This window comes from Cavia porcellus, unplaced genomic scaffold (genome assembly GCF_034190915.1).
Source record: "Cavia porcellus strain 051 isolate PalLab524CR breed Dunkin Hartley unplaced genomic scaffold, mCavPor4.1 scaffold_27, whole genome shotgun sequence".
Taxonomy (NCBI): Eukaryota; Metazoa; Chordata; class Mammalia; order Rodentia; family Caviidae; genus Cavia; species Cavia porcellus.
Genome location: NW_026947510.1, coordinates 45,496,787 through 45,521,854, shown reverse-complemented (window position 1 = coordinate 45,521,854; position 25,068 = coordinate 45,496,787). Strand labels below are relative to the sequence as shown.

The following is a 25,068-nucleotide window of genomic DNA, read 5'->3' as shown; positions in this document are numbered from 1 at the left end:
TCTCTCTCTGTCTCTGTCTCTCTCTCTCTTTCTCTCTCTCTCTCTCTCTCTCTCTCTCTCTCTCTCTCTCTCTCTCTCTCTCTCGCCATCTCCTGAATTTCAATGTGTATTTTTTTCCAAACTTTTGGTTGAGGAATTCATTGCCTAGTTTCCCACATTGTTCTTCCTAAAGCATCCAAGTGCTCTTGTCTGAAATTTGAGGTCATTGCAATCACCAGCTCTTCTATGAAGCTTTTCTCATTCACCCCACCTTTTGATTCATTTCCATCACTAAATATCATATTATATATCCTATTATAGCTACACATCGGTCTTTCTTTAACTCTTCAACAACAGTTGCCATGGTGGTGCCTCCTTCATTCCTAAGGTTTCCAACCAAAATGAGAAGGCAACTGACGTTCTGTCTTTTCTGTTCCTCTGCTGCTTCTTAACATTAAACTGCTCTCCAAGGAGCCCGCTTTTCTCAGCTTCATGCTTCCTACTGTCCTTAACATACTGCTGCCCTACCGAGGATTCCATATTTCATAGCTTCTGAAATCTCAGTTTTAATCCATTCCACATCCAATACTTTCCTAATTAAATCAACCGACACTAAAATGGGTCACACTAGGAACCTTTTCATAGTGCTCTTGACTGAAATTTCCTAGTAGTTAAAAATTTCTAAAAGTTAGATATTCACGCCAGCAATGTAGGCAGTTCGATCTTATCACTACACCTTCTTGACAGAGGCCACCAATTAAAAGAGGAAGAGAAAAGATTTTGTGAATATTCTTCTGCATTTGAGAGAAGTACTTCCTACATCTACCTTCCCACCTACACCTGGTTCCCTCCATTTCTGCTGGGAACCTGAGTTGCAGGTTCTTTGAACTCTAAAAGGGAAATAACTGTTCTGGGTATGTCTATGAGTGATTGACATACAGATCAGCAAACTAGACCAGGCCTACCCCAGATGTGGGTGGTACCAACCAATAGAATTGTAGCTTAGATGGAATAAAAAGAGAAAGAAGAAGGAAGTGTTACCCTTTGAAAGTGGTCCAGTCCTCACCATTGCCATTAGACCCTGATCTCCAGTTTTTTCAGCCTTCCAGTGTAAACTCAGGCTAGTGATTCCTCAGTAAGATATTGGGCCTTTGACTTTGAACTGATGTTGCATCCTTTATTCCTCTTATTCTGTAGCTTCCATCTTCCTGGGCTGAGAAGTCCCAGTTCCTAGGCTTTCTACTATGCAGTCTGCCACTGTGAACCCTCCCACCTCTAAGCCTGTAAACTTAACTAATATATCCACTTGCATATTATACGTGCATTTTCTATTGATTTTGTGCCTCTAGCAAACCCTAAAAATTGAACTCTATTTTTAAATAAAACAATATATTAACCTGTCCTGAGGATATGTCAAGCTTGAAAAATTCTAACATCTTTCTTGATAACTAAATGACTGCAATAAAAGTTTCATCATTAGTAAGACATTGTTCTATGTGTATCAAATGGCTAACACTAGGGGTTTCTTGATTTATGTTTGTGGTATGTAATGTTTACATTAGATTGAGGGAATGAGTACATTTGCATATCAGACGTTCATCATTTTCAATCCCCTCCCCCACTATCATTTTTCTTTCTCCTCCTTCTGATCTACTTTCTCATCTGTAAGATCTACCTCCCTGTTTCCAATCACCTCTCCTTTACTCTTGACTTATATTTTGTTTCTCATATAAGAGAACAAATCAATATTTACCTTTCTGTGTCTGTCTTATTTCACTTAACATGGGCTTAAGATACATCTAATTTTCTGCAAATGACAGGAATTCATTTTGTTTAATGGCTGAAAAAATTCATATATATGGTGTATATATATACAATTTTATATGTATATCATTTGTATATATATATATATATATATATATATATATATATATAATATTTTCTTTATCCATGAGTGTATTTATGTCCGTTTAGGCTCCTTCCAGAGCTTAGCTATCATGAGTTGTGTTGTTATAAACATGAGGATACATAAATCACTATAGTATCATGACTTTGACTCTTTCGGGAAGATATTCAGGAGAGATAGAACTGGGTCAAATGGAATTTCTATTTTTATTTTTTTGAGGATGGTTTCTCTAATGATTGTATAGTTTACATCCCCACCGAAAAGAGTAGAAGGTTTCATTCTTCCCTACATCCTCAGTATCACTGGTTTTTTATTGTGTTACAGTGATGACATTCAATTTGAGCTTAGAGTTGTTTTGATTTGCATTCCTCTAATGACTAAAGGTGATGTACATTGTTTTCCATAGCCTTACATTTCTTCTGGGAGAAGAATCTATTCATTTCATTTGCCCTTTTTTTTATTGGGTTATTTGTTTTGGGTAGATTAATTGTTTTGAATTCTTTATATGTTTTAAATATTAGTCCTCTATCAAAAGAGAAGCTGGTAAGGCTTTTCTCACAGTTGGTAAATTGTCTCCTCAGCTTGTTGATTATTTCCTTTGCTGAAAAGAATCTTTTTAATTTGTTATGATCTCACTTGTTGATTGTTGGTATTATTTCTTATGCTATTTGAGTTGTGTTGCTTGTGCTTATGGATTTAAGTGTTTTCTCTGTTTCCTTTAAGCACTTCTAGAATTATTTTATCATTTCTGTGTAATGTTTTCATACTATTTTGAATCATTTTTATTTTATTTTAGCATAGAGTGACAGACACGGATCTAGTTTCCTTCTTTTGCTCATGGATAACCACTTTTCCCAATAGAAAACCTCATTCTTTTCATAATTCTGCAAGCTTTCTTCAGACTAAGGATACAACCACTTGCAGATACAGTGTAGTGTATATTTAATAACGTCTACAAATTTGAGACCCTGGAGGTGTTATGGTAGTTATTCAAAATATCAGGTATATTTGCAAAACTGCACCTCCAGGGGTCTGGGGATTTAGCTCAGCGGCATAAGCGTCTGCCTTGCAAGCAGGCAGTTGTGAGTTCGATCCCTGGTACCGCTAAAAAGGAAAAAGAAAAAAAAACTGCACCTCCTCTTTCATCTTCATTCTTAATGGAGTCATTTCTAATATTGTATCCATGGTTAGAGACTCCCTACTGATTTACTGGTCACATTAAAACTATGATCTCTATTACTAGGAAGATATCACTATATCCCTGTATGTGTAAGAGACAGGGAGAAATCTTTGAATAAAAAAACATAGTTATTAAAACCAGACTTTAAAAAATTCTAGTCTTTTAAAATTCAATTAAGAAGGTAGGAGGAAGTTGTTAAGGAAAACAGTCTTTTTGCCTGATAACATAAACCTGTGAATGAGTTTCTTTAGGAAAGATATTTTACAATGATGAACAGAATTATCTACTGAACACTCCTTTGTTAGTTATTAGAGAACCTATAGACTATAAATAGTTGAGAGAAAAAAATAGGTACCATCAAATAATTTAACTGGTTTTGAAAATTCATAAAATTGGTGGCAAGACATTCAATATTATGTCAAAGGAATAAATATGAGATTTCTGGTTTCATATGCAGAAAATGGGGATATCTTACCAACACATTTAAGAAAAAAAGAAAGACTAATATGAGACTCATGAACTTTCTTGATTTTGGCAATCAATTAGCTTTATTGAGAAAACAGCTAACCAGAAATCTGGAGAGATCTTTGGACAGAAACAGGATTTTAACATTCACTTAATTGAGACATGACATAATTTGGTGATAGCTTGTCACCAGAACGTTTGAGTGTTGAGATTTTGGTCCTCTGCATGGTGATCTTCACACGTGGTGAGATCTTTAAGAGACTGGGATTGATGCAAAGTATTTAGGCCATTGAGGATGATGCTATCAGAAGGGATTGAAGTAGTACTTGTGATACTCTGGCTAATTTATGGAAGAATGGGTTTCTATGAAAAGGGCACACCTGACTTCTAGGTACCTTTGGCTTCCTGTCTTTCTTGTACTCCTACCATTCTAATGTCACCTGCCATGAGCGCTTCACTAGAACCCAGATAAATGGGTCTTGCAAACATTTTCACCTTTAAAACTGTGAACTACAAAAACCTCTTTTCTTTATAATGTTTCTAGCCTCAAGTGCTTTTCTACAGTAATAGAAAACAAATTAATATAGCAAAATAGAACCAGTGCCATATAAGTCATAAAACAACTCAACTAGAAGCTTTTACTGAACTTCTAAAGTTTATGTATGAGAAATTTAAGCATGAGAAAGTTAAGACCCTGACAATGCGGATATAAATATTGAAAATGCTCAACTCTGATTCCTCCCAGATCCCTACCAGGAAGTCTCTGGGCAGATTAGCAAGAATCTTGAGACTTCTACTGCTGCCAAAAGCCTGAGAACAAAGGAAGAACTGTTCAAGATTTGCTCAAGAGCAATCTCTGCTTCTTTTCTAAGGAACAAAGTCTCTATTTCCATGGGGGAAGTGCAATGAAAACTGCAGAGGGAAAATACTGATGGAAACTTCTGGGACTCAGAAAGCAAACAAGGAAGAAAAACTGCACTCATGAGTGAGGTCAGGTCATCACCAAGACCAGTTTTAAGAGCTTGTTAAGAATGACCTTAATCAGAACAGAGAAGCTGTCCTTTCTCCAATTGCCTGCAACTGGAAGGGTGACAAGAGCCAGATTATTCTTAGGTGACAGAATAAAAGGGAAAAGTTATACATTGCTGCATTTACAGCGAGAAAAATTTAACAAGAAATCATATTACAAATGTACAAGAAAAGCTGATCTGCACTGAGTTGGAGTTAGGGAAGGAAAAGAAAGAGCACATCAAGAGAAAAAGAAAAACATAGTCAAAAGAGTGAAGGTGTGCAATATGGCACAAGTGAAGAGACTCCAGCCTGTAAGCTCATCTTTCTCCATAGTGGGAAGCTGCTCTCCATTATGTCTTTGATTAACACTTCTTTTCCATTTTCGATTTCTATCTTAGAAATATCAGAATTTTTAACTTCGTTTCTGACTCGGTTACTTTTCCCTTGTTGCTAGAACAAAATACCCAACACTGAAAATTAAGGAAAGAAGGTTTATTTAGTTCACTGTTTTTGGAGGTTTCAGTCCATAATCAGCTGGCTGCAAGGCAGGGTGGCATGACACAGCGGCAATGCTTCAAGGCAGTAGCCAGCAAAAGCAGGAGAAAAATGGGGGTATCAAACCTCTTCCTCCCTCTTAAGTAGGCTACCCCCGATACAACACCCCAGTCCCCCAGGGAACATGAAGCGCTCTCACTCTCTCTGTGTCCCTCGCTTTCACAGGTTGAGGATGTTTACAAAATAAGGATCCTGACTCCTTGTGGAGTCTCTTAGTTAAATTTCTAAACTTCTCAAATTTACACAGTAGATCAATCATTACACTCTCTAAATCTTTCTTTCTTGATTTACCTCCTTGTTTTTCTCTTCCACATTTTCAGAGATTTCATTTTATCATTTTCTAGGGTTTTTTTTTTTTGGTATTTAATATATTTTAATTTATCAACTTTTTGAGAATGTGCTTTCTAAAAGTACAAAAAAACAACATCAAAATCACTTATTATTCATTATTAGAGGTTTGTTAAACTCTGACAGTATCGTGGAGGTTTAGGATATAGTATTAATCCTTAAGTTTATCCACTAAAAAAAAAAACTGGGAAATAGTGAACTCAATTTGGAGGTTACCAGTATCATCCTGAGAGATAGAATCTAGAAACAGCAGTAAATGTAGTTCCTTCTATGTATACAGTTTTGACCCGTGTGAACAAAGAAATCCATATTTTAGCCTCAATCACCAGTTACTGCATACATAACCTAGTTATTAACTTAAAACTGCTCTTGAGAATGATGAAAGCAATGAGTTTATTTACATACAAAGGGTACCTTCTACTATTTCTATTCTTCCCATTATCTGATTGCACAGCAAACTGAGCAAGAAGTGAATCAATTTTCCCCTGAAAGGTCACCAGTGACCCTTACCACTGAATTTGATGTGGTTCTCATCCAACTTGGTTTGCCAACAGAATCATGCAAAGAGACAAGTTTGTGAACCAAGGGATCACTGTAGAAACATATCATAGGCTTCAGTCATATAAGGTCTGATGAAATCAGTAGATGTTGAAATTAAAGTTTTATTATAGTAAGAGATACATTGTATCAGGGTCTTGATCCAGACCCAGTCTCTTAGACAAGTGGATGACACATGGCTTAAATAAAAGAGACAAATGATAAGATTTTTAGAGTTCCAAGAAGGTCAATAGGTCTCCAGTGGAATTTGAGGTTCCCTAGGGGTTGAGACAAAGAACTTTGCTCAGCAGCCTGTATTTATTTGGTTTTCAAAAAAAGAAGGGGAAAAGACCTTAGGAGTTAGTTCAAAGACTTCTCCAAGTAATAAATTTTGCCAATTAAGAGATTTTGCCAATTTTGCCTCTAAGGTTGGTGGCTTTATGTAATTTCCTCATCAATGTTCTGATTTTTTTTTTTTTTTTTTTTTTTTTGGTCACTGTCTTCATTGTATCCAGTGGAAATTTTATAGTCTTCTTTCATTTCCTAGAAAACTTTTCCTATCTTATTTATTTTTCTGTTGAATTAGTGGTATTTTCCTCCAATAATTATATTTCTATTTTCAAAAATGGCTTTTGATTAATGATTATAATTTACTCTAAATTCTTGGATTCTGTAGTTCATTAAACCAAAGTATATTTTTACTGCCCATCTTTTCTTTATATATTTCATTTATAAATGTACATGTATCTTCCTAATTTATAAAATTTTGTAGTTTAATTTTTTAAATATGTATCCCTTCTTTTCAAGTGTATGCTAGTAAAGCAGTCATTTTACATTTTTATCTCATATTCTATATTCTTATAATTGATACTCATAAACTATTAAGTAAATATTAAAGACATTGCCTTCATTTTCTTTGCAATATTTTAGAAATAGCTCCATAATTTTTCTATTTATTTTTCAGTGACTCTTATAACTGCACCCACCGACTTACCACAAAATTTGTTATGTGGCACCCACAAATCAGGCGTGTGAGTCATTCCCCCCCCCCAATTTCTTCTTAATAGATCTTTTCTCAGATCTATGCCTTGAAAACAGACCACTGTATATAATTTCCAAGCCAATTACTAATTTCTGGCAAGCATTTTTTACTTTTCTATACTCAGAGTTTACTTCTCTTGACATGTGTTTTGTGTTCTATCAAAGGCTCCTATATCGCCTTTGGAAATTGTAAAGATATTTCCAGACTGCATTGCCAAGGTTTCAAATTTTTCTGGATCTATGATTAAAATTGTTTTTTTTTTCAATTTCACAAGTGACTCTAATACAAGCAAACAAAAACCATTTTTACCAATGAGAATTTTTTTACACTGTTTTTTTTTTTTTTTTCTTGTTTCTTTTTATCGGTACCGGAGATCGAACTCACGACCACTTGCTTGCAAGGCAGGTGCTTATGCCGCTGAGCTAAATCCCCAGCCCCAGCAAAGAGAATTTTAAAACTATAATTCTAACATTTTTGTAATGCCCCCAATTCCAAAAGAAAGTACAATATCCAAGTGTTTGTTTTTATTTATTCTCCTTGTCCTGATAGAGAAGATACAGCTAATAGAGGAAAATATCTTTTTGTACACCAACACAAATAAATAAACAAAAAACCTTCATGGAATGATGAGATCTGATAGATAACATACCTCATTTCTTCTGGAGGATAGGTAAAATAAAACTGTATCTATGGAATGGCCTTTACTTTCTCAAGTCAAAGTAGATTTGTCTCAATCTGTTTCTGTGAGTCTGATAGAATCTTATCTTCTGTGACATTTTTCTGATAATCATAGCTTGCCAGTATTTTAATATCTCAATTTATTTAGCACTATTTTAATGGAAGGTGGAAAGAAGATACATCCAAATTGCAAAATCAATTTCAAATTTTACATTAATAAAGTCTGTAAAATATATGACAACATAAACAATGCAAGTCAAGATCCCATAAATCCCCATAAGAGGATACATCAGGAGTGAGTAACATCATCCATTTCTTTCTTTCCTTTTCCTTTTCTTTTGTTTTTTTTCTTTTCTGTTTTCTCTTCTTTTCTTCACCTTTTCCTTTTTCCTTTTTTTCTAGTCTTCTTTTTTTTCAAGACATCAGACTTTTCTCATTATTTGGACGATTAATTTCTCTCCTCTTTTTCATCTCTATCTAATTTCTAGATAATAGATTCTGTAAAAGCTGTGATCGCCCTAGCAAATAGTTTTTCTTTTGTTATAGCCTAACTTTAAATGTAATCAGAAACTCTCGACTCTCAATAGGCCTCGACTCTCAATTTCTTTGGATCATATTTTTTTCAATATTACTCACTTAGCTATATCCTAACAATGACTACTCCATTCTTTATGTTTTTATTTGTTTGATTGCATATTCATAGGCTTATTCATCATTCCATCATATGTAGAGTGTAGTGAGTCTTACAGAATTGACCAGGAATGGAAGAATGACACCCTATTCCTTCACTATTGCACTGTTGTATCTTTTTGTTGCCTTAAATATTTGTGTCATTGTATACTGAACGAGAAGGTGCAGAATGTCCATTGCTGCTTAAAAATTCTAATTTTGCCTCATCCTTGATATTTCCTTCTTTTTCCAATGCCTTAAAATCTTTTCCTTCATATTTTTTCTTCATGGCATAAATTAATACAATATACAGAATAAGTGCTAGAAATTTCAAGATACCAGCCAAGCCCAACAAAGTAGTTCTATGAAAAGAAAGAAAAAAAGAGATTATATTTTACATCATGTATAACTTACAATATTTATGCAAAGTATCCAGCTTTTAAAGAAAAATTGAAATTATAAATAAAAACATAAAGGTAACAATCCTAGTTATACTTTTCATTTAGACATAGAGAGCTTCTGATTACATTTAAAGGCTTATGAAGACAGGAAATCCCAATTTTGGTTGTCCATAGACTTCTTCATGAAAGAAAGGAAACACCCAAATTCATCCTCCTCATACCATCCTGCCCACCTAAAAGAGTGGGGAGCAACTAAGACATGGGCTTTAAATTTATAGTCTATATACATAGATCCCCTAAAGTACCAGGGCTTAATAATAAGATGATAGAATACTGCCCCTCCTCCTACACCTTATACCACATTCTGAAAGAATTATTTATGGCAGTGACTTGGGTTTACAGATCTTTGCATCTGCCTTCAATAAGAAACCAGAAGTCATTGTAAAAAGCAAAAAAAAAAATTGAGAGAATTTTCTATGATGAATGATATTATGTGCATCTGAAACATATCATGAAAAAAAAATTAAGTCAATGAGAAAGCCTAAAAGTCAGACTGAGACGTGATGCTGGTATTACCAGAATGGAAATCTGAAACAACTGTGATTAATGTACCAAGAGATCTAATGCATAACATAAGCAGCATACAAGAACTGGTGGGCAAAGTTAGCAGAGTGATGGAAATCTTGAGAGAGCCAAAGAGAAAGGCTAGCGGTCAGTAGTTCTATGAAAAAGTGTCAGTTGACCTTCACAGATTCAAGAGACAGGACGGAACTCAAGCAAGAAAGAATCTGACTTCCAAATATCTCAACAATTTCAAAATTGAAAAGCAAGGAGAAAAAGATTGGAAAAAAACCCAGAATATTCAGGAACTCTGAAAGAACTAGAAATGTATGTGTCATCTGAACACTAGAAAGAAATGGTAAGAAATTCAAAATAATAGTATCTAATAATTGTCCCTAAATTCCTACCAACCATTAAATTACTTATCTACTACACTCAGTGAACACAAAGAAGAATAAATGCCAAAATATAGGTAATTACATTGCTTTCAGTATAGAGAAAATAAAAAATAAAAACATCCTGCAAGAAATCAAAGGCAGGAGGTGTTACTTAAAGAGAAGCAAAAGGCCACATTTATCTTCCTTCTCTTCAGAAATAAGAGGAAGAAGTGAAACTTTTTCAGGGTGGAGAGAAAAAAAAAAACAGACATAAAACTTTCTGTGTCCTATGAAATTATCCTTTAAAGTGAAGCATAAAGCCAGGGACAATGGTGCACTTTTGTCATTTTAGCTGTAGGGGAGGCTGATACAGGAGGATCGCTTTAACCCAAAAGTTTGAGATCAGCCTGGGCAATATAGTGAGATACTGTTTAAAAGACAGAAAAAAGCAAGCAAGAAAGAAAGAAAGAAAAGGCACATTTCTGGCTGACAAACAAATATTAAAATGTTAAGTGAAGTTCTTTAATTAGAAGGAAAATTTTATATCAATGCCTCTCAATTTATGGTAGTCTGATTGACAATTTTTCACCTTTACAATGATGCTAAAGAAATATGCATTCCATAGAAGCTTTAAATTTTGAGTTTTTTGGCTAGTGGTAAGTGGTATGACACTCTCTTGGGATCCTGGACTGTAGTTTGAAAATGGTATGATTAGCTGTAGCTTCTCTGCGTATGTGCACTAGATGCTAAACAATTTTCTATGAAATTGGCTTGATTTTACAAGGTTTTTCTCAGTTGTTGTCTAAGTGTTCTTAGCATTTTTAAGGTGAGCTTCTCAAAGCTATGATGCTTAGCACGCTAACTTAGGTGTATTAAATATTTTCAGCTAACACTATTTTCAATTTATAATGCATTTTATCTGTGCATAACTCCATCATATATCAAGTATCCTCTGTAAATGAGAAACTTGGTTCTATACAAAGTAAAATACTATAAAAGGAATAAATAAAAGTAAAAGAAAACCTTTTAATTTTGTATTCATAATGTACCTAGGATATGAGTTCAAAATAATCGCAATGATGATTTTGGTTATACATACATGTTAATATGTTTTTGAATATATATACATAAAATAAGTGACGGCAATCAGAAGAGAGACAGAAAATAAGAATTATGGTTAAATGTTATTGTAAATAAGCGCTACAATACAGGAAAGTAAATTAGATTAGTTATAAGGATACAGTGCAAAACACAGGGCAAAGCACTGAAATTTTGTAAAATTGTTTACTAACATATGCCAACAAAGAAAAATGGAATTATATATAATTCTTCATTAAAACTACTACAGGTAGAAAAAGAGTTGAAGATAAAATATGAACAAATAGCAACACATAGAAAAAAGTAAAACGTGTCATAGATATTAATCCAACTATATCAGTAACCATTTTGAATTTCAGTGATGTAAGTGTACCAAGGAAAGATCAAAATTGTTAGAAGATGAAGAAAACAAGACCAAACTGTAAGCGTCTACACAAGACCCACTTTTAAAGATAGACTCGTACAAAGTGGGGAAAGTGGATTGAGTTGTCGCAGCTAATGCTAAGAAAATAAAGTGAGAATGGCCATATTAATTTCAAACAGAGCACACTTCAAACCAAATAGCAATGAGGGACTTTAAAAAAAACCTTAGAGAGTGACAGACAAAGACAGACAATTCTCTTGTTATCATTTAAGAAGACATAGCAATCCTTACTGTAAGGTGCCTTAAAAGCAAGCATCAAATCATGTAAAGAAAAACTGATAGAACTTCAAAGAGAAATAGATGAATGCACAGCTATGGTTGGTGATTTAGAAATGGACATAGCAAGTGTGCAAACATAAGTAAGGACACAGCTGGATTCAATAGTATTATCAATTTACAGACTACAGGAAACATCTATAAACTGCTTCATTCAACAGTAATGGAACAGAATGCAAATTCTAAGCTGCATCCCGAGGTTCCTGACCCTTTCCATCTTCAAAGCAAGGAACAATGGCCAGAGTCTTTCTCACATCACATCACATCACTCTGACCTGTCTTCTGCCTTCCTCTCCTCTTTTTAAAGATCCTATTGTGACATTAGACTCTAAAGGATAATCTTCTGGTCTGGAGGTCAGCTGATTAGCAACTTTATTCTGCCTCAAAACTTAACAGAGAATTCTCAGTTTCAGGGTTTATGACACAGGTAATCTTCAGGGGAGTAATTTTGTGCACAACACAGATATCAATCCACAGATTTCAGAGGTTCACTGATTCTAAGTCAAAATAAATAAAAAACCCACACTTAAGTACTTCATGGTGAAGCTGCTGAATACTAAAAGTAAATGAAGATATTTATTTAAAGAACTTACATGGAAAAGATCAATTACCTTAGAAGAATAAGAGAAATAGACAGCAGCTAACTTAGTAACAGAAAACGAAAATTGAAAAACAATACAATGATGGCTTCATGTGTCAAGTGAAAACAATTGTCAGTTTGAAATTCTATAACACGTAAATATGCACTTTAATATAAGATTGAAATAAAAATATGGGCTCAAGGCACTGGGGCAGACACAATGAGTGAATTACAGATGCAGAATGAGAATTTCCAGAACTGCTTCTGAAAGTGACAGGATGATGAGATAAGTGTATTGGAAGCAAGGGAGAGTATTTTAAGGGAGATTAATTTAATGGCAACCTTTCTTAATGTAACACACTTTAAACAATTTAAAATACAGTGCTTTGTAATCAGAGTGCATACACCTTGTTAGAGGAGCCATAAGAAATAGAAGCCTACATATACAGATCTTGGTTCCTTACAAAAATGACAATGAAAGCTTTTTGGTATGAAGAAAATGTTTAGAAACAAAAAAGATTTGAGCAAAATCCTAGCTCTTTCACTTTTAGCTATATGAACTTGGAAAAATTGTTTGTTACACGTGGATCTTAACTTATTCATATTTAAGAGTAAAAGATAAAACATTAATTTCCTGCAGTCTCTATGAATATGAAGATGACAGATTGTTTGGTATAATACTGAATTCTATTGAAAATGTTATCTTTTGAGAATTAATACATAATCCAGTCAAAGGAAAAATAAACTAATGAAATACATATATGACAACTTACCCAAATGACTTTGAATCATAGATCCTACAGGCTCCTCGTGCTCCACAGCCTGTGGTGGACCACTTCATGCATGTTCTGTCAATCATGGTCCCAAAGTATATTGGAGCTAGAAGCCCTCCTGTAATACAAGATGAGAAGCTAATACTCCAAGGAAAACATTTCAAATGTGACTGGCAAACCTTCTATACTGACATACTACAGTGAGAAGAGCTGAGCATTTTGGAAGCTTCTTCCTTTGTCCTAAATATATACAAAACTCAAGATTATTAGAAATCTCAGAGTCACACAATATAGCAAGGTCAGAGATATGTTTTTATCTGCCTTCACCCTTCCTACACATGTAGGAAAAAGGCACATTTTGAGTCTGTTGATCTTCCCGTAACACTGATTAGCTGAACTCTAACAAGTAAATGGACAATGCTATTAGTAAAATATGGGAGTTATAAACTGGCTCATATGTAATTTTTCTCAGAAAAAAATAGCTGGAATACAGAGAGTAGAGTTATGATGTATTAGGAATGGGAAAAGCATTCTGCTCAACTGCTTCAAAATCAGGAGTTCTTTTAATTCTATTTTAAGAAAATTTTAAAAAGTTGGGCTTACACCAGGGCTTCCTCCCCAGGATCGCAGGGCCCAGCTTCTCAGAGTCCAGATTCTGCCATATTGTCCTCATTTCTAGGCCCAAAGCTCCACTTTCTCTTTTGTGTGGTCATGAAAGCCCACAAAATAGTACTCTTTCCCCCTTGATTTTGTGCATTTTAAATAACTCCTGAAGTGGTCTAGGCAGTCCAAGTTAGAGTTGTGTTGTTAGATTATATTTCTGTTTGAATTCTGATCACAAAGATGCATATGTCTTCATCGGCATGATTCTAATCAAGTTTAACTGCAGTGAATGATTTTGTAAAATACAAGGTATGTGAGGAACACATACGTTGTCTATAACCAAAACGTCCATCTGTTCTCATTGCCATTTTAAAAAACCCTGAAACTGATGTAAGACCTAAGGTCAGATGTAAGACATAAGCATCAGTAATTTGACAAAAATTTTGTGGAACATGCTAGTAGAGATTATTCAGATAATTGCACTAAATAATGTAGATTTTACATTTTTTAAAATTTTGGTGAATGATTTCTAGAATTTTATCATGAATTAACAATGGTTCATACATCATATCTTTACTGATTTCATTACTTTGAATCAGTCTCTAATTAACGATAGAGGAAATTTTAAAATGATAAATGGCTAGTATCTAAAGACAAGCTACCTGAGGAAAAGTCCTTTTGAGAAAATGGGCAAAAAATTTGCAGGTTTGGAAAAACTGCAGCCACCCTATGGAAGATGCAAAGCATGTACCACACCTAATGCCATTAACACAAGCATATAAATCCAAAGTTTCAGAAAAAAGAAGTACTTGCTTTTAATCAGCATTAGAATCTAAAATCTTCTAATAACTTATTTTCTAGACTTTTTTTGACACGGGGTCTTACTTTTTAATTCAGGCTGGTCTTGAACTCATTATGTAGCCCAGAGTTGCCTGGAATTTATGGCAATCCTTCTGTCTCAGCCTCCTGAGTGCTGGGATTACAAACAGTTTCACCATGCTCAGCATATACTTTTTATTTATACACTAAATAGGCCTTTCAAATTTAAACCTGTATTTTGTTTAAGACCATTATTTATCAGTTACAAGTTTGATACCTGTTGTGTATTTTTTTCTCATAGGGTCATTTAGTTTTCACTGAACCATATAAGGCATAATCAGATACAAACACAATGGCAAATTACAATTTTACAATTAGGATTGCTAACCTTAGTTTTCCTATTTTATGTGATAAAAGAATTGCTTCTAGGGGCCCGGGATTTAGCTCGATGGCATAAGTGCCTGCCTGGCAAGTGCCAGGTTGTGAGTTTGATCCCCAGTACGCACCCCCCCTCCCCGCAAAAAAGAATTACTCTGTCCTGAGATTCTCACTTCAGTATACACCAAGGAGTACTAACCATCCAAACTCTTTTTTTCGACTTCTTTGGCTCCTGTGGTACTAGCAGGGAGCCACTTCCACTAGGCAGGGAGAGCCAGCAGGTACAGAGGCTGCCAGGGGTTTGTACAGTAGAGAATGCTGGGGAAATCTGCCTGGGACAGAATCTCCAGCTCCTCCATCTTTTCCAGCCCTACATGTCTCCTTTCCACATGGGAGGATCTGTGACATTCTTCTCAAATACACTTCCTGGCAAGGTTCCCATTATAATTTGGCCACAATATATGCTTTTTTCTTTGATTTCCCGAGGTCCTCAGAACTGGCCCTCCCACAGCCATTTCCTTTAACCATCAGTGGTTGCCTCTGCCTAGTCCCTAGATGAAGAATTCTCCTTTTCTAGGAATAAGTATGTGTTACTTGTAAACCTTAAAAAAGGATACTCTAAAGAGTTAGAGTTTTAAAAAAGATAATAACAGCTGGAGGTAAAAATGGCGGTAAGTGACAAAAGATGATTTCCTGCATCTCTGAAAAAAATCAGTTCACTTGATTTTTAAAAAATAGGCCATTTGGAATTTATTCTTTGCCATTCTGGAATGTACTTAGACCAATAAATCTCAGAACATTCTGAGCTTTTGTTCATCTATATGTTATCTTAATCCAAGATGCCTAATCCCAAGAGTTTGGATTCCCCTTTTGCATTGTTAATTTCTGATAAAGACTAGCTACTCAGCCTTACAAGACCTAGCAGTGGAGAGCTTTGCAGGTACTATAAGTTTTTGTTTTTCACAACTTCAACTTTCAAATTCCAACTTAATTCTAATATTACCCATACAATGTTTTAATTTAGAACAAAGACCATCACTTTGCCTACCTAGAATAAATATTCCTAAATAAAAATCTCTGGGGACTGCCTACCTTTGTATTACACCATGTATTACACCAATGCAAATGCAATGATTCCTTGGTCTTAACAGATTGACTTTAGAATCAATGATTGAGTTCTCTTTTAGGTCAGTTTCCATGAAAATAGAAATTCTCATCATTTGTGCTTTTCTTAAGCTTTTTTGCAATCAGAAATTAATTTTAATCAGTTTTTGAGCTAATGCATGGATATTTATAACCTGGATTTAATAAATTTAAAAATTTAATACCTATTCCTCTCATGATCAGAGAATGGAACCCCATCGCAAGTGATTTCAATTCAGGTAAAACATTCCTGAAACAAGACAAAGGCAAAAAAAATTAGATATATTTAAAACACCAAATTGAATTCAATATTCAAACATTCTTATGTCAAATTTTTCATGACTGAGTGCAAAATCCCAAGTGAAAGTCTCATTTTATAAAATATTATTTTCAATTTTTTATAAAAAGAAGTACATATATTTGGGCAAAGATAATTATTCCCTGTTCAGCATAGTTTATTTTTTTGTTGTTGTTGTTGTCTTTTTCCTTTTTATCGGTACCAGGGATCGAACTCATGACTGCCTGCTTGCAAAGCAGGTGCTTATGCCACTGAGCTAAATCCCCAGCCCCCAGCACGGTTTAATTTTAAGACAATTTAGCAAACATTTTTACACTAGATTCTTATGAAAATTCTATGAGACTATAACTACAACCAGTGTTGTGATGCCACTGAAGACACTGACCTCCCATGAGATATTCAGTGGACAAAACCCACAGGGAAGGAGCAGATGTTTATGTAACCTCCTCTGCAACCTTAACTCTGCCACTGATGTCTAGAAAAGTTTATTAGTATGTCATATGAATTATGTACTCTATTGAGACATGTACATACTCACAGTATATGCAACTGTCTATTTAAAGACAAAAGCATATATGTATTCTCACTTAGAATTTACTCTTTCTTTAGCGAGTTATCTCCACAATTCCATTTGTCTCTGTGTTTAGTGAGTTAATGGCAACACTAGTCCTATGATAAACACTAACCCAAGTCAGGAATACAAGAGGTGGTCTGGGAGAAGTCTCTGTGGCTCAGAAAAAGCATATTTGCCTTGAACAATTTGTTGACTATTTATTCAGAGAACTAAGTTTTTAGAACACTCAAAGAACATTTACGCAGGACTTCCTGGAAGATGCTCTGTTCACTCTTGACAACAAAGTGACAAAGTTTTGAATCAACTAAGTGACTTAGAGAAGACATTTAACATCTCTTAGCCTCAGTTTTCTTATTTGCTAAGTGAGGTGAAGAATGCTTATATCCTACCCTATCAATACAAAGAATCCAATACAAAGACCTGAACTTTGAACCTGAACACTGAACCTGAACCTTTATGCTTTAGGAAAGAAAGTAAATGGGCAGTGTATTTTCTCAGCTGAGGGCACAAATTGGTCCTGAGTGTGAGGAGGTGGATTCTGTAAGAAGGGAGATGGGAAATCAGCAGGAAGGTGATGTTAATTTGAAATTTGCATCAAAATGTCTCTCTAAAATTTAACATTTCCCAAGGGAAACTAAGGGAGAGACCACAGTTCAGCCCAGCTTTAATTCTCTCACAAATGCAATCTCCACTGCTACTGATTTCCAAGGGTGCCCTTGTGTTACAAACTAGGAGCACTAAAGACAAATCGATATTTTCCATCATCTTCTCTTTCCATGCAGAGAGAACCAGCATTCAGGTAAACTGGGAGGATGAGCACATGAGGTCGATCATATTTTCCTGGAAGGGGGCTTGAAACCTTTACCAGCAATTCAATGAAAATGGTAGATGTGTGTGATATAGTGACACACATACAACCACAACAATCACACAGTCTTACATTCACATGCATGCACACCCACACCCAGCCACATGTTCATGTCCACCCCACATAATCACATACACACTTGTGTATTCCCATGCACCTGTTGTCCTCATATAAGTATTTAGCACTGCAGTGTGACTCCATCTCACACCTGCTATTGAGCAACTCAGGATTTCGATGGTCCTTTCCAGGAATGAATTCATCATAATCACTTCTTAGCATGATGAATGTAACTATCACCAGTGATAGCAGAGTATTTTCTAAAACTCTCATGAGAGTTTAACTTCAGAAGATAAAACCTATTGAGTGTAAACTAACAGAACCGAGATGGTTTTTTGAAACTTATCCTGCAATTTGGCAGTAAAGTTTGTACGTTTGAGAAGATACTGTTTTATGTTAATGTGGAACTAGCTATGTCCATGAAGTAACAAAATGAGTGGTTTGTTAGCCAATAGTGAACTCGTAATCAAGTTGAGGGAGTTTTCCGCCTGTGATTTAAAACTGTTAGCAAGAATCACAAGTATGAAATCCAAATTCCATAAAGAGGGAATCATATGGAAAACTATTATTAAGTGTGGCATCAAAGCATTATAATAGTCCTAAAAAGATGCATTCTCTGATAATCAAAATGTAAGAAGATATGAGTGTGGGCCCCAAATATATTGTGAAAAATATGTACATGATTAGGTAAGGTTGTAGTCTAATACAAGTGAAATTTCATACTCACTTCACGAGCAACATAATATATGTAACAGATCCCAAGGAAACAAAAAAAGCATCCAAGGCTTGCACACTTCCAAAAATGTAGAGTTTCATTTTACAATGATTATCTCTTGGACATTCACCCAAATGAGCAGAATAATTTTTGCTCTTGAAACCAGAAATTTCAAGACAACTACAGTTGTAGAACATCTACAAAACATTTATTAAAATGTTACAGAACATATTTAGAAAATATTACAGTGCTCTAAATACATTCCTCCATTTCAAGTAAGTGTCATTCATTGAAATTGAGATATTTGCAGTTTTAAAAAATTCTAAAAATACAGTTTCTGAATGGCAGAAAGGTAAAATAGTTTCTGGATTCCTTTCTAGATAAGAAAATATAATTTATTATTAATACTACATTCATTTCTAGATTAAAAGTTAGAAAATAATTGAAATTAATGTTTGAAACTCTGAATAAATTGTTTTATGCAAACACTATATAAATTCTTTTTAGTGCTTCTATTTCATCCACTTTGCTTTCTATGATACCCTTACCCATTGCATTTAACAGTCTGTAGCAAACGTCACAGACAGGTCCTATGAAAGGATTATCCAGAAAATTCATCCATGCAACACTTTGGAAAAGGTCAACCTCTGCAAGTAGAGATACTCATAGAGTAGAAACATATCTAGGGAATATGGAACCAGGTCGATGTGCTGGAATTTTATTTTGGCAAGTAAAAATAACAGCCAAGAGCATAATGACAAATGCAATCGATGCTGCTATTACAAAACTAATTCAGCACAACTGAATATCCTGAACAACAAAACAAGGAAGCTTAAGAACACCTGATTTTAGAAAGTTAATCTGGCATATGGGTTACATAGATATGTACTTTTAATAAATTCTTTTTAACTTCTACTACTAAAAGAAGAATTGAGAAATAACTTGAATCTGTACTTCCATGATTCTATGAAGTTGTATTGTCTAAACTACTTTTTCCAATTAGGAGTAATATGGAGGAGCCCTTTACAATGGAAGAAACATATTGGCCAATATACCATACACTGGTACAAATATCTTCATGACAGAAATGATGGTTTGTTATTAAGGATTTCATAAATGACTGTACAATAGATGCAAATTATTTAGAAATTGTTCCCATGGTAGAGAGAAATCTCTTGAGGATTCTAATATCATGTCTTCCCTAGGTCTTTATCATTGAAAAAAAAAAAAAACCAAGCATTAAATGGGGGCAAAATAGTCATGAATGTAATGTGTGGACTTTTAAGTACAGTCTTTGTATCATGATTGTGCATTTGTTAAAGTACTGGGTCACTGTCAGAGAATCTAGGATGCTTTGCCCTTCAAAGTACACTGTTTTTCCATGGTATAACAAGCAGAATAAGCAAGAGATTGAAATGTTTGAATATTAACTTTGGAAAGGGATTGGCTGAGATTAATGATCATAGGTGATAATGTGTCTCATGTTGATATAGAAAAAGGATCCAGGAAATTGGTTCCCAAATTTATGAGATGTTGAGTGGATAAGAGGCATGGGAAGCACTATAAATAATCAGCTATTATGAGTTACCCAGGATACTAGGGAGAATGCAAAGCTCTTGTGGAAAGGAATGTTTTGAGTAAAGAAGAAAATGATATGTTGGCAAGATGTGAGCAAGAAGCTAAATTATCCTAGGAAGGAGAAATTCCAGTATTGGAGAAATCAGAATTATAAGACAAAAATTAGGCAGTTATATGACAATGCATACTTGATTATTTCTTGAAAGATCAAAAGGATACTGAGCCTAAACTCATCAGAATCCACATTCAAAATCATGAATGTGCTGACTGCTTTGTCAGTACACATGTAATATGATATTACAGTCATCACAATGACAGACAATATTGAAACTTTTCCTTGTATTATTTCACTGGGCACGTTAACCATAGAAATATTTTATAAGTCATTGTAATGTAATATATAATGTGGATTATGGAGAAGAAAGAACATAAAACTAACACTTACAGTAGAGTTTTCACTGCTACCTCTAGATGTACATCCTGCTAGACAAGGTGACAAGTAAGTCATTCCATTGTCCCCACAGATCGGCTCCCATTGACTTTCATCACAATTGCAGTCCAGATTACAGTAAGAAAGTGTTGCATTTGTCTGAGATGTCAGTGGGCTGATTCTGGAAACATGAAAGACGTATGTTAAAGAAATAAAGACCAAGAGAGGCGATTCTGAAGTAGCTCTGGAAATATATGATAGATTTATCAAAAATAAAGGAAGAAAGATGTGAGTAGAAGACAGGTAGAGAAGAAGGATGGGAGAGAAGACAAAAGAACATAGAAAAGAGAAGAGAAAAAGAGGAGAGACATTAGAATTTATTAGATATTAGAATCTTTAGAGAAATTTAATGTACTGTTGCCAACTGGCGAAGTGTTTAATGTCTATTCACTTCTCGCCCTGCATCATTATCACAACGTGACTTATAATTTATAAAAAGCAAAACTTATAACAGGAAACCATGGACCAGAAAGTTTAGTAATTCTATCAGGAAATTCATATTAGTTAAGTCACTCCATTTTCCTGAGAATCACTTTTTAAGTGTGATAAAGCTAGCAGAGTGACTTTGCTCCAAGCTCACTGTAAAGTCATGTGAATTCGTGAATGCTATCTAACTAGGTTGAATTTCAAAATCTATATTTTACTCACATACGAGAAGAATTCAACATGATCAAACCAGAAACTTTAAGGACCATTTTTGAAAAACCAAGAATAAACATCAGTAGAGAAAGACAAAAATATACTTCAAAAATGAAACTACCTTATGCTTTATAAGAATTTTCTTTCTAATTCTATATGCTTACAAGCTATAACGTGTGTCCTAAAATTATGTTATATGGTCAAAATTTCAAAATATATAACATTTATATAATTAAGTATCTGATTATCCATTTTAGAAATTGTTCCTTTTATGAAAATCTTTTTCATTATTACTTTAAAGAGAAAAATAATTTCAAAACAAGATAATAGGAGAGTAACAATAATTAATATATTGTATATTTTTATCTCCATAGTATGAGATAAAAGCATGATATCTTTTCCAAACGACATTAGCATAGACCTTTCTTTTACAAAAACTGGATATTTGGTAATTATACTTACAGTGAAAACTATACCAAAATAAACAATCTTAGCTTACAGAAAATAAGAATGCAGTACAGTGTAAGGAAGAGTTCTCTTATAAAAATTGTTACTAGCTATCATAGTGAACTGTAGATAAATATTATTCAGTCTATCTTGGAGAATGTCACATTATTACAAGATTATGAGGTTAAAAGAACAATTTTAGTGTGAAAAAATCTCAAATTAAAGAGATAATATTTAAAAAAACATAATCATATCACTTTGAGCCTTACTTCCTATTTCTAAAAAACAGGCAAAAAGTAGCCATGAATCACTGTAAACATCCCAGAAATGATATTTAGTATTTTACATTTTTTCATTAAGGAAGAAATTTTAAAAATCCCAAAAATTGGGCATTTAAGAGCTCCCCCAAATTCGGCATTTTTAAATTGACATTTCTCTCAAGTACAAGAAAGTTTAATTAAAATTGTTTTCTGTCCTGTTTTCAAAGTCTTTTCATGAAGAGTTAGTATAATATGTAATTGATACAGTAATATATACAATATATTATACAGTAATATATACAAACCCATCATAGCCTAAAGTTAAGCCGGCAACAGACTTGCGATCACACATTACAAGAAAAAATGACAGGTGGCATATGAAGCCCATTAATGAAACAAAAAATGAAAACTTGGCAATTCCAATCAACGTCATTTTGAGTTTTTTAATGAGATATCCTCCTAATAATGTTCCAATTGCCATGATAGGTATGGTTAGGGCTCCTAGAATTAAAAGAAGAAAAAAAATCATAATTACATAAATATAGTTTTTCTGATTTGTCTTACCTATGGAACACAACATTTATCAACTCAATTTATTCAGTTGTTTTACTGAAGTGTGTCAGTGTCAGGAGACAGGGGACCAGTGAATCATATGAGAGACATAAAAATAATTCTGTCCTATACAACTAGGCATGCTAGCACATACATCTAATCCAGTACTTGGGAGGCTGAGGCAGGAGGATCATTGCAAGTTCGAGACCAGCCTGGGCTACACAGTGAATTCACTGTATTATAGGGTATAAATGATACCCTATAATACATAAAGATCTTGTCTATTTTTTTTTCCTTACAAAGGTTAGGATTTTGTTTTCTCAATAGGAAAAGACAATGACAGAACCATTGTGTCAAAATAAGATGATTTCTATGAAGAAATTTTTCTGAAAAGTAATAACAACACACCTGATTTTTCCATATAAGACTTTGAGACTCTCATCTAAAATTCTTTATGGTTTTCAAAATGAAGAGTTCTAAAATTCAAAAACCCATTTGAAATGTGACCAGTGCTTCAGAGTTGAATACTTAAATTAATGTCTCTTCCTTACTCAGCAATACACATATATGCATATAATTTGGTTTGTATAATATACTGAAGATGATTAAACCCCTTTTTGAATTCTTCATTTCATCTTCCTGAAAGACTCAACTAAGGAGAAAAATTCCCCTATTACAAAAATCCTAGATAAGCTACTGGGAGTCAAAATATAACCTTTACAGTTTAAGCTTTTTAACTAAATTTAATAATAGTACAATATAGAAATCTGAAACAGTGTGTTAGAAAACTCAATCTCAAATTTTTCTTTACTTTTTTGACTTATGATCTAGCCAAATACTACTTGCTAATTTTTGATTCTTCATATATTTATTGAGTACCTACAATGTTTTAGTTGCAACAACAATATTGCTTATTTTCTTAATAAGGAGGTCTCAGAATGATGGAGAGAGGGGCAGAGAAGGGGAGGAGAAAAAATTGAGATGTATTGTACACCTGTGCCAACTTCCTACGATGAAAGGAATCCTTATGTTCTGAAAAAATATCTTAATAAAGATAAAAAAAATTAAAAATATATAAAGTAAGCAGATCGCCACGTGTCACTGAAAATATGTATTTTAGAATCAAATATTCTTTATTTTATGACATTTCTCTTGAATGGGTCATGTTTGAATGGTACAGTTAAATTGTGGTGCAGAATGATGCAGTTAAATTCATCTTTTGAAAATATCAGTGCTTCATTTTTTTAAGAAGCTGAGTTCTGATGAACTATAAAACTATAAAGCTAACATTACCAAACAATTTGTCTCTGTATTGAATTCTAAGATCTAATTATGCAGATATGCATGAATGCTGTACTCAACATGTAACTTTTCCTTCAGAAATTTCTATACCATGGAATGAAACTGAAAAAGCACAACAATAATAGTACATAAGCTTGACAAAATTTAATATGATTTGAGAAATAAAAAAGTGAAAATTACTGAAATATAAAATCACATACACAGTAAAATATCACTTGTAATATAATGATTTAGTAATACAACATTTATCAAGAAAACAGGTAAACAATATGTCTTACCTAACAAGTTAGCTTGCGATATTGAATAACCATACTGTTGCTCTATATATTTGAAGAGATGAGTAAAGCTACCAACGTGGCTACTGAATACTACCAAGGTCAAAAGCACAAATATCACATATAGGTGATTGGTAAGGAGGTACTTCATGGACTGCAAAAAACCTTAAAATTATAAAAATAATGAGATTATTATAAGGTGACATAAATATACATTCAAATAATAATCCTGTGTTATAAGAGTTTAAATTATACAAATCATAACACAGAAGTGAAAATAAACTGAAAGTTCTACTGACAAATTTTTAAAATATATTAAAGCACTGTTTTCCACACATATCTTAGTATTTGTTTAGTTGATTTTACCCCCAAATGAAATCTTACGTAACTACTGTTTTATAACTTGCTTGTTCACTGAATATTTTCAATTCTTTGTGTTCTGCCACAAGTTTCATATTTATTAATTAACAAATTTATTCATTCAACAAATATTTGGTGTTTAGTTGGATAGTATACACTATGCTAATTGTTCTGGAAACAAAATGAATCTGACATGTATGTGTCTCATTTTTTAGCATTCAGTCATTGCTGTACTACTAATGGAATGATGTAAAGAAAGTTAAATTAGAGCATAATCTGAAATGGACAGAAATAAGAACACTAACGTTTAAAATGTTTACAGAACAATTGGGTACAAGGATTCAAACATTCTGTAGCCTTTATACATTTTTTCTGCCCCCCAATAAATATGGCAGCATTGCAAATCACTTTGTTAAAGATGCCACAAGGACGGTACACAGTGATGTCACATCTTAAGTGACACTATGACAAAGAATAATACGACATCCTAAACAATCCATTAGTTTATGGATCTGATATGGTGCAGTGGAAACATAGCTTACATCAAATGAATACTTTTGATATGCAATGATTAGTGTGCATGTTACATTTCAAAAACTGCTAAGTCAGTGGTGTGTTGGTAAATACTTAACAACCTGCGGTAACAATACTATACGTATAGTATTTCCCAGTTTTCACAATAGTAGATGGTGATAAAATCCCCTACTGTGGCCAACTTCAACACAACACACTGACATAACTGGAAACAGCAGTTCTCTTTCAGGAGCCAATATGCGATGGCTCCCACACACCACTGTTCTTGGTTTAAAGTGATGCAGAGAAGAACGTAACACTGACATTGGTGAACTGA

General features: G+C 33.8%; 1 protein-coding gene across 2 annotated transcripts in view; it reads right to left on the bottom strand.

Moving 5' to 3' along the window:
* Positions 1–7,532: 7,532 nt before the first annotated feature.
* Positions 7,533–25,068, bottom strand: part of LOC100718030 (solute carrier organic anion transporter family member 1B3) — a 52,000-nt gene continuing 34,464 nt past the window's right edge. For both annotated transcript variants that reach the window (XM_003470325.4, XM_013153167.3), the window contains exons 9-15: positions 23,862–24,023; positions 22,035–22,230; positions 20,339–20,504; positions 18,328–18,512; positions 15,989–16,053; positions 12,861–12,978; positions 7,533–8,732 (exon numbers count right to left, since the gene is read on the bottom strand). In XM_003470325.4, the coding sequence (XP_003470373.2) occupies positions 8,519–8,732; positions 12,861–12,978; positions 15,989–16,053; positions 18,328–18,512; positions 20,339–20,504; positions 22,035–22,230; positions 23,862–24,023 (1,106 nt within the window). In that variant the 3' untranslated portion in view covers positions 7,533–8,518. The remainder of the gene's footprint in view (positions 8,733–12,860; positions 12,979–15,988; positions 16,054–18,327; positions 18,513–20,338; positions 20,505–22,034; positions 22,231–23,861; positions 24,024–25,068) is intronic.